Source organism: Perca flavescens, chromosome 6, assembly GCF_004354835.1.
Source record: "Perca flavescens isolate YP-PL-M2 chromosome 6, PFLA_1.0, whole genome shotgun sequence".
NCBI lineage: Eukaryota > Metazoa > Chordata > Actinopteri > Perciformes > Percidae > Perca > Perca flavescens.
The window spans coordinates 6,239,010-6,250,188 of NC_041336.1; the positions used below are offsets into that span (position 1 = coordinate 6,239,010).

Consider the following 11,179-nt stretch of genomic DNA (forward strand, 5'->3'; position numbering starts at 1 on the left):
GGCAGGACACATTCAGAAACCGGATCTCACCCAGAACACCATGGATGGGTTTTTTTCCCCAAGTTTGTAATGCGTGTGGAAGCACCAGAGACTTTAGAGACTTTTAGATATTCTAAATAACAAATTTTGATGTTACAAAAATACTTTTTTTTTCTCCACGTGTCAGTTATTTTCTGATTTTAAAGACGATTTAAGGTGTCTCGTAAGATGGTAAAATAATTGGTTGTCTGATTGCGTCCTCAGATTTCTCTTCTTTCCTCCTAACATTTGTCACAGCAGAACAAAGAAAGCCCATTTTTATTTTCTAATTTAAAGGCTATTAAGGTGTCTCGTAAGATCGTAAGATAATCGGTTCCTTTGAAATATTTTTTTTTTTTTACAAATGAAAAACTAATAAACTAATGACTGAGTTTGTCGTCTGATTTCTATAGACAGTTTGTCACAGCAGAGCAAAGAGAGCCTCCTTTTCTCGGTATTGCATTTTCAGTCTCTTTCATCCCACTCTGTCTCGCTGTGATTACTGGGTTTGGAGCCTCCAGTCTGTATTCATGCCTCTCTCTCTCTCTCTCTCTCTCTCTCTCTCTCTCTCTCTCTCTCTCTCTCTCTCTCTCTCTGTTTCTCCGGAGCCTTTGCCCTGCGTGCCCTTATCTGTCTGCCGATGAGCGCTGGTTGGCCGGTTGGCTCGGCGGTGGGCAACGAGCCCTCGTTAACGGCGTTGACATGTCAGCAGCCTCTCTGTCCTCTCCAGGGCTTTCAGCAGCGGCTCGCCCCCTCTCCTGGGTTATTAGTGTGCAGATCACTGGAGAGACCGGCCCAGGCTGCGCTTGGCATCTGCCGGCTAATTGGCATCGTTCCTGTAGCTCTGTGGTTGTATTTTGAAAATGGAAAGAAACCAATCGTCCAATCCCACCTACACGTTGTTATGTTTGTGTTTAGTTAGTTAGTTCAGTTCTGTTAGTGTGCCGTCCACCCACTTCACAAACAAAAGTAGCATCATGGACTCTGTAACCTGTTTTATTGGACAGCAGAACTGCAAAGATTAATCGATTAGTTGTCAACTATAAAATGTATCGCCGACTTTTTTGATAATCGATTAATCGGTCTGAGTCATTTTTATGGAAAAGGGTAAAAATTCTCTGACGTCAGCTTGTTCAATGTGAATATTTTCTAGTTTATTCTCTCCTCTGTGACAGTAAACTGATATCTTTTTTTAATGCATTCTTTTAAGATTTTTTATGTATGGCCTTTTTAATGATAGGACAGCTCAGACATGAAAGGGGAGAGGGAGGAGGGAAGACATGCAGGAAAACCATCACGACTCTAACCCTGGACCTTCTGCATCGAGGAATAAACCTCTATATATGTGCGCCCACTATACCAACTGCCCTAACCGGCCACTAAACTGAATATCTTTGAGTTGTGAACAAAACGAGACATTTGAGGATGTCCTCTTGGGCTTTCTGGGAAACAATGATCTACATTTTTCACCATTTTCTGACATTTTATTGACCAAACAACTCTATATATATATATATATATATATATATATATATATATATATATATATATATATATATATATATATATATATATATATATATATATATATCGACGGATTAATCCATAAAACTAATGAATAATAAAAATGGTCATTATAGTTGCAGCCCTAATGGACAGACCTTTGGTAACGTTCAAGTTAAGAAGTAAGTAAGAAGCAAATCTGCTTTTAGTCTGTGCAGCATCAGTGCTCAACTTTGCAAGCATGCATCTTAAAAATGTATCATTAAGTTGAACAGTCCTATAAATAATAGCACCTTTCGGAAATCCACACTCTTCATGTGTTGTTGGCATTTCTTTAGAGGAGTTGATTTCTAACAGGCTCTCGTTTGGGGTGGAAGTGCGTTATCAAGAGGCAGTATTTTGTCCACTCCGCTTACATTTGAATGCACAGGTCAGCGTTGATCTAAAAAAGAGCTTCACCTCAATAAATAAAAGTGAAGAACGACAGAATGAACTGCACTCTCGGAGGTCGTATGTATCTGTTTGCGTCTATACGCCACGACTCTGTGTACAACATCATCACTGTGCCCGTGAGCATCTTTCTGAGGTCACACAGCTCTGTAATCGACCCTCGGGTCTCGCCAGAGAGCGCCAGCACATTTCCATGTCCATCATCGGTGACCTTTGACCTCCTGCGATGTGCTGTTAGAGCAACCTGAGGGGCTGGTCGTCTGTCGCAGCAGAGAAACCTCCTGCTGTTTGCTCTTCCATCTTTTATATAATTGATTTGATGGCTTCAGAAGTGGAGTCATTCAATCTGAAACCTATATATTTAGCCTACAAAGAACACGCACACTGAGAACTAGAGCTGGGCGATTTGTTTCCCTACAAAAATCTGTGATTTTTTTTTTTTTTTTTTTTATAAAAACTCGATTTTCGATTTGATTCCCCCCCCTTCCATTTAAAACAAAATAACTGCGAAATGTAAATATATTTTAAAAATATATATTAATTGTATTTAATTAAAGTGCATCAACATGAACAAAATTGCAAAGGCAAACCCTTTCTCTAAGTGAAAAGTCACTGTGCAGTGTGCAACAAAGATTGTTAAACATCCAAATTATTTATACTGTATTTGGATTAAAAAAATCAATTTTTTGAAAATATGAATCGATTTGACCTACCAAATCGATTTTTAAATCAAATCGATTTTTTTCCCCAGCCCTACTGAGAACAAGGCTGGGTTTTCAGACTGTGCCTGTAAACAAATTGCAAATAAAAGAGAATATAAAAGCTTGGAAATGTTCAGGAGTCTCTCTGTGTGGATTTGGTGCCGAAATGTGCAGCATTGCCGGCCTCACAAAAATGTTTTGTCTGATTTACCGAACACTCTTTGTTAGTATGGCTCTGTCTATATCAGGGGTCAGCAACCTTAAAGTGGCTATACTGTAACTGTATGTAACTTTCAGGTTGTGTTGATTCAAGCGGCTGCTTTGGACACCAGCTATAGTGTTTTTACCACACCTAAAGGTCTTTTCTTTACGGTGCTGTATTGCCCTACTGTATAACTGAGTTAGCGTTATGGGGAGGTCATACAGTTGCGATGAATGTCTTGCTCAGACAAAAAAACATACATTTACAATAAAAGAATAAGTTAACGATGCATTGTTGCATTTCAAGTGTTCTATAGGTAGCAGTATACAGCACTATGTTTAACTCCTAATAAGACTGTAGAGACATGTCTATAGGTAGCAGTATACAGCACTATGTTTAACTCCTAATAAGACTGTAGAGACATGTCTATAGGTAGCAGTATACAGAACTATGTTTAACTCCTAATAAGACTGTAGAGACATGTCTATAGGTAGCAGTATACAGCACTATGTTTAACTCCTAATAAGACTGTAGAGACATGTCTATAGGTAGCAGTATACAGCACTATGTTTAACTCCTAATAAGACTGTAGAGACATGCCTATAGGTAGCAGTATACAGCACTATGTTTAACTCCTAATAAGACTGTAGAGACATGTCTATAGGTAGCAGTATACAGCACTATGTTTAACTCCTAATAAGACTGTAGAGACATGTCTATAGGTAGCAGTATACAGCACTATGTTTAACTCCTAATAAGACTGTAGAGACATGTCTATAGGTAGCAGTATACAGCACTATGTGTACGACTTCTTCATTTGGTTAAAACAACGACAAAAGTGCTTAAAATTGTAGAAAACCAACTTTTTTTTGCAACTTCCGGTTCGTAACTCCGGAAAACGACTCGTAAAACGTCTTCGGTGGACAAAAAGAACACACCATAAATGTGTCTTCTGGCTGTGGCGACCCAATCAAAAACACACCTTCCACGTTCTGCGTGTCGCGTTAGGTCACGGCAGTGTCCTGCGGCGGCGCTATGACGACCAGCCACGCTCGCCTCACGCATGAGGTGGTACTGATTCTGCAATGGATAAAGGAGGACGGGGCACAGAGGCTGAGTAGAGTAGAGCTGCTACTAGCAGTGGGTGAGCGCCATTAACTATGTCTCGTGAGCTAAACCGGGTATCGCTGTCACTGTGTCACAAGCCAAAGCATTAAGAGGTTGTTGTAGCAACCAACGTAAATAATATCTTAGATTCATGTAGCGCATTACATGAAACCCACAGACACTTGACACAAGTAATGTTACAGGGGGACGAGGGAAAAGAAAATAGTTGGCCAACACAAACGGAGACGAAAAGGACAACATACTTTTAATATAGGCTACTGACGTAGAACCACATCGCACAATCTAAAGTAATTTATGTACAAATTTAGGTGCCGATTAACCGATTCAAAGAATACAGTTTTAACTGCCTTAACTAACCCTGCACTTAGTGATACAAGATATACTTCCAAACTCTGGAAACACTGGCACACGCATTTGCATATGTTCTAAGTATTGTGTATAACTATCTTTGTGTCTGTGTATGTATGTTTTGTATGTTCCCTCTATGTACTATGTGATAGACAGTATGTATGTTTTTTATGTTTGAGTGTACCCTTCTGTCTGTAATATGTTATGTGTACTTTTATATTTGGACCTTGAGTAAATAAAGATCGATCTATCGATCGATCGATCGATTGATCTAAGTTATTTTAGGAAGGAAATAAACATAGTTCATACCTGAGGGCAAATTCGGGGGTGGGTTTTGAACCATTTACAATCCCGTAATTATCTCCTCCGTGGTCTGTTGATAGCCAGACCGAGTGTGACTCGCGTCGCCCGTTGTCTAGGGCTTTCCCTTTTTAGCTTTAGCTTCTAGTTCTTCATTTAATTTCCTTCTTTCCTGTGATGCTCCTGCCCCAGATTCGGCCATAACTACAACAGAACTTCTTAAATAACATTAAAATACAATTGGGCCTAATAAAGACCTGGTTCAAAAAGCTGGATACTAACACAGGCTTTCCGGTGTTGCAAAGAAATCTGTGACCCATCAGAATGTGCGACTGTAGTGCCGTCTACCTGCTGCAAATAATTCTGTGACTGCACGGGAAAAATCAAATCCGGGCAGATGCCTTACTAAAAATTATATAATAATAATAATAATAATAATAATAATAATAATAGCGTTCTTTTCACGGTTAGTCTCGTTTGCTGTTACAGGTAATTTAAGACCATTTTATGAAAAATGACAGAGCTTCAGAAACATTAAAAAGTTAAATAAAAAAATGTTGTTGGCCCCCTCAGAAAAAAACGAGAGTCTATGGAAACGGAGACCGATTTTGAGGTTCCAAACCCCTGGTCTATATTTTAAAAGAATTAGGGAAGTATAAATAGTTGACAAGAGTTGAGGCTAGTTTTACATCTAAAGACACCTTTTCTTTGTTTTTAGTTTAACCATGTATGCAGCGTATTTAAAACCAACTTTTGCACAAAACTGTACCGCTCTTTCATTTTAACACCGATATATTGCACATATTGTTTTTTATTCTATAAATATAAACTTATGCACTAAACACCCAAGGCAATTTGACAATAAACCGGATTCTGATTCATTTAAATGTACAGGGCTGGAACTGACGATTATTTTTATCATCGATTAGGCGATTATTTTCTGGATTAATCAAATAGTTGTTTGGTCTCTAAAATGTCAGAAAAAGGGGAAAAATGTGGATCAGTGTTTCCCAAAAAGCCCAAGATGACGTCCTCAAATGTCTCGATTTGTCTCCAACTCAAAGATATTCAGTTTACTGTCCCAGAGGAGAGAAAAGAGGTCCAAAAAACTGCCACAGAACAGACCAAAAAGACGAGAGGAGACGAGACGTAATACATCTCTGTAACAGCAGGCGGCGCTAATCTGTAATGTCGCCCAAGAAATGAAAACCGGCAGCTGATTGGATGAACGTGTCACATGGGTTTGTTTTCTCCGGAAATTCAAAGCCAGACTGTCATGGCGGCTCGTTCAGAATACAATCTCATATTGTACTAAAATAGTTCACTGAAACATGTTTCTGAGAACATTTGAAGAGAGAAATAGGCCGTGATGCAGTTGCTGAATCTGTCTCATTTCAGCTCAACAAAGGTCAGTTTAAAAGATTTTTGTCAGATTTTGAGAGACTCTAGTCACGCTCATCCCGCTCCCCATTTCCTGGTGAGTCCCGACTGCCCTGCCAGCGACTGAACACGTCAGGTCGGCCAAAATGAACTCCGACAGCCCCCCAGACGGACGACGACACGGGACACACCGAACAGACTCGAGTCACTGACCTCGCCAGACTGTCCCACGGCCGATAATCGGCCTATTGTGATTGTTTCAGCTCCCCAATGATCCCAAAAACTAGTCTGGCTATCACCAGATCAAGCTCAATAATCCTTAAGATTGAAGATTGAGCATTGGTCTGGGGAGTCTGCTCTGTAGTTTCTCTGCACAACGGGCATAGTTCAAACGCCTCTGGGCGCAATTGGATAGTCCTTCAACCAATCAACCACCGATCTGGGTGACGTAGCAGCGACGGCGGCATCAACGGGTTGCTGCCTGAGCTTCGGTGGCCATCGTGTTGAATGTAAACAGGAAGCTGCTTATTGGTCGCTTCTCTATCGTCATCGTGTTAAACCTGCCAATAGCGCACCAGGTGGACAAGCCAGTTTGTGATTGGTCCCCGCACAATCGTGAACGGAAGCAGGATAGATGAATGTACGGGTTTCCACGTTTAGCTCATAACGTTTTGCAAGTGAATTCTTATTTTCTCTTGTTTTCTGAATGAATAAATAAAGTTTCAATAGGAAAAGTATTAAGGCAAATTTCACAGTTGTATGTGTTCTTTTACTGTTGATTTATTTGACTTTTTCCACTGTTTTTTAAGTTAAATAATTGCAAGATGTCGACGAGTAAACGTGTTAAATTATCCTGATTTCAATATTGACCAAAATTATCGTGATTATATTTTTTCCCTTAATCGAGCAGCCCTAGAAAATATTCACATCTAACAAACTGGAATCACAGAAGTTTTACTTATTTATTTTTTTTGTTCATAAAAAATGACTCGAACCGATGAATTATCAAAATAGTTGGCGATTAATTTAATCGTTGACAACTAAACGATTAATCTTTGCAGCTGTAAAAAAAAAAATAAGAACAAAAAAAAACCCACATAAGCTCTGAAGTTCAAGCATATAAAAAAACTGTAATCCGTGTTTCTTCTTTTCAATCATCTAGCGGAGTTGAAAGGAAAATGATGAAAAGAAAGTGATGCTTTACGCTGGTTTTCAATGCAGTTACAAGTGCCTCTTTTAAATGCAACGTACGACAAGGATCAGAGGTTTTTTTAATCCGAGTGAACAGCAGATTGCTGCGTGAAGCCTCCGTTCAACTGGAACCACAGATACCGTATGTTCTGTCAAATCAGCTTCTTTGAAGGTATAAAATGTTAACGTCTTTGTCTTTGAACTGTCAGTTCACGGTTGGGGTAATTTCTTTTTCTCGGTTAGACTGATCGGTGTCGGCACAGAAAGTGGGATCTAACGAGAGAAAGAAAAAGGAATAGTGACTTTTTGTGAGATTTCAGTCGAAGAGCTAAAACGGACTCTTTAACCGGGAAAAACCATTACACCAAAGGATTTTAACTCTAAATAGCTTACACTGGGGACATCTTAAAGTCATTACATCAAAGCAGTCAGGGACTATCCTGGTTATTTCTCTTAGCCTGTCTTGATGATTTATGTAAAGTTGAATTCATGCCATGTGAAATGCGTCAGACGCACAAGTCACAAGTATTTTCTAATTTTAGGCCGAGATAAAGCTTTATATTCTTCTACAGCTGACTAATGCTACGTTTACATGTGGCCGGTTATTTTCATAAACGGATATTTCAACCTCTCCGTTTTCAAAAATAACATTGTGCACAGCTGTCAGTTTTCAGAAAAGTGTTCTTTTACGTACCTGTGTGTGTGTGTGTGTGTGTGTGTGTGTGTGTCTATCTATCCGATACCACGTAATAAAGCCCTAAAGAAAATCTACGTTAAAGTAGTTTATTTATGTTCTTTTTCCGTTACAATTGACTGTCAAACTGGATAGTAAAAGAAAGTTCTGGGGCATTCATTGTGTTTGTTCATGTTTCACAAAGAGTTTAACCTGAGCCAGACCGACAACAAAGATAGAAATCATATCACATCCATACAGGGATAGTAGTATACAGTTGTTAAAACATAATAAAATATATGACAGACGGATCGGTACTCGGTATCGGCTGATACGCAATTTCAGGTATCGGAATCGGTATCGGGAAGCAAAAAATTGTATCGGACCGTGTGTGTGTGTGTGTGTGTGTGTGTGTGTGTGTGAAATAACTGAAAACATGTCTTATATTTTAGATTCTTCAAAGTAGCCACCCTTTGCTTTTTTTATTAATAAGGGAAATAATTCCACTAATTAACCCTGACAAAGCACACCTGTGGAGGTAAAACCATTTCAGGTGACTACCTCATGAAGCTCATTGAGAGAACACCAAGGGTTTGCAGAGTTATCAAAAAAAGCAAAGGGTGACTACTTTGAGGAATCTAAAATATAAGACATGTTTTCAGTTATTTCACACTTTTTTGTTAAGTACATAATTCCATATGTGTTCATTCATAGTTTTGATGCCTTCAGTGAGAATCTACGATGTAAATAGTCATGAAAATAAAGAAACACATTGAATGAGAAGGTGTGTCCAAACTTTTGGCCTGTACTGTAAGTGTTAGTCGACTAAGAATTTCTTTAGTCAAAGTCAGCCCTAGTTTTTTTCCCCCCTCAAACGTTCCTCTCTTGTCCGTTTTTTTCCCTTCTTCCAGGTGAGGTGAAGATGGTGGACCGGCTTGCGAACAGCGAGGCCAACTCCAAGCGTATCGGCGTGGTGGAGGGCTGCTTCGGCGCGGCGGGCCAGCCGCTCGCCATCCCCGGGCGCGTGCTGATCGGCGAGGGCGTCCTCACCAAGCTCTGCCGCAAGAAGCCCAAGGCGCGGCAGTTCTTCCTCTTCAACGACATCCTGGTCTACGGCAACATCGTCATCCAGAAGAAGAAGTACAACAAGCAGCACATCATCCCGCTGGAGAGCGTCACCATCGACACCGTGCCGGACGAGGGCGACCTGCACAACGGCTGGCTCATCAAGACGCCCACCAAGTCCTTCGCCGTGTACGCCGCCACCGCCACCGAGAAGTCCGAGTGGATGAACCACATCGGGAAGTGCGTCGGGGACCTGCTGCAGAAGAGCGGCAAGGCCCCGACGGGCGAGCACGCCGCCGTGTGGGTGCCCGACTCGGAGGCCACGGTGTGCATGCGCTGCCAGAAGGTGAAGTTCACCCCGGTCAGCCGGCGCCACCACTGCCGGAAGTGCGGCTACGTGGTGTGCGGGCCGTGCTCGGAGAAGAAGCACCTCCTGCCCAGCCAGTCGTCCAAGCCGGTGCGCGTCTGCGAGTACTGCTACGTGCAGCTGACGTCGGGCGGCCTGGCGCCGCGCTCGGACTCCATCACGCGGCTCGGGTCGAAGTTCAACAACCTGTCGGACGACGACGACGACGACGACAGCAGCGACTGAGGATCGAGCCCCGCCCCCAACAACCCCCCCCCCCAACCCCTCCCTCCCTCCCTCACTCCCTCCCAAGGCAAAGAGGAAATACTTCCCTTTTCTTTTGAGTTTCTTTCTCCTCCCACGTGATCGAATCATGGGCCCACCCTCCTCCGAGGATTCATATTTTAATTCACTTTAAAGGTCCCATGGCATGAAAATGTCACTTTTATGAGGTTTTTTTAACATTAATATGCGTTCCCCCAGCCTGCCTATGGTCCCCCAGTGGCTAGAAATGGTGATAGGTGTAAACCGAGCCCTGGGTATCCTGCTCTGCCTTTGAGAAAATGAAAGCTCAGATGGGCCAATCAGGAATCTTCTCCTTATGAGGTCATAAGGGGAAAGGTTACCTCCCCTTTCTCTGCTTTGCCCGCCCAGAGAATTTGGCCCACCCATGAGAGAGAGAGAGAGACATCATGGCTTTCAAATGAGAAAAGTGGCAGTTGGTCAATACCACACCCCCACCCTCCACCTTGCCCCTCCCACTCTCTTCCTCAATAGCTTCAGACACAGAAATGGCACATCATAAGGAAAGCTCATTGTGGGACTGGCTCTAGTGGCTGTAATTCTGCACCGAGGCTGAATTTCGGGAACGAGACTTCAGATACAGTATTAGGGGACCACTAAGGTCTATAGAAAAGCATCCAAAGAGCACCATCTCATGGGACCTTTAAACCAAAATATTTTATTTTATTCCCCCCTCTCTCTAATTGCAGCATGGATACATGTTTTTCCGGAGAACTGTGATTCAAACAGTGACGTGTGGAATTATCCCGGGGCGACCGGCAGAGCTCTGGGAGACAGACTTGACTCTTCTTCATCGCTCCCACTCTGCTCCCGTCCCGCCTCCGTCTCTTTTGACTCTCGATTAGGCTGCGATTGGTCACTACAGAACACAATGGTGCTAATGAGAAACACCCACCTCCTCTCTCTCTCTCTCTCTCTCTCTCTCTCTCTCTCTCTCTCTCTCTCTCTCTCTCTCTCTCTCTCTCTCATCTTTAAGTTCATTTCGTCTGAGAGGCTTCCTTTTTTCCACTCTATTTTTTTTTTCTCCGTTTTTATTTTATTGAACTGAACAAGGTGATTGTGCTTGTAATTTCTGCAGGGAACGCAAATGTTTTGGGGCTCTCTAACCTTTATCTCCTCTGTCCTTCAGGTAATGACACCAAACAGTTTTTTTTTTTCTACTAGAAGTTTGGTATTTTTCTTCCCTATTTTGTAAATTTCTCTCATGCAAAAAAAATATGTCAAGATCCCCTTTTTGATATAAATAACATGTAGATATTACTCTAAAAAAAGAGCTTCTTCTAGCTGACCTAATATAGTTGCTTCTGACAAATCAGCTGAAGTTTCTCAGTGAGTTTTTCTCACTGCCCCCCCCCCCCCCACCTTTTGCCTAATACGTCACTCAGTGCCTTGTAGAAACTTCAGCTCAGCTTTTAGTATGAAAAAAAGGGATTTGTTAATGTATCCAGGCTGCAAAAAATAACAACAGGGACTTGATGACAGTTTGACTGTGAAACCCGTTGATACACAGGATGGAGGGGTTCGGTTTTGTGTGCGTGTGCTGCTGCTGCAAAACGGAAGAGCACGGAGAT

At 41.8% G+C, this 11,179-nt stretch overlaps 1 protein-coding gene across 1 annotated transcript in view; it reads left to right on the forward strand.

Annotated features, from left to right (window-relative positions):
• Window positions 1-9,561, forward strand: part of plekhf2 (pleckstrin homology domain containing, family F (with FYVE domain) member 2) — a 48,685-nt gene extending 39,124 nt beyond the window's left edge. Inside the window, exon 2 of the mRNA XM_028581437.1 lies at window positions 8,806-9,561. Coding sequence (XP_028437238.1) covers window positions 8,817-9,551 — 735 coding nt within the window. The 5' untranslated portion in view covers window positions 8,806-8,816 and the 3' untranslated portion in view covers window positions 9,552-9,561. The remainder of the gene's footprint in view (window positions 1-8,805) is intronic.
• The last annotated feature ends 1,618 nt before the right edge of the window (window positions 9,562-11,179 follow it).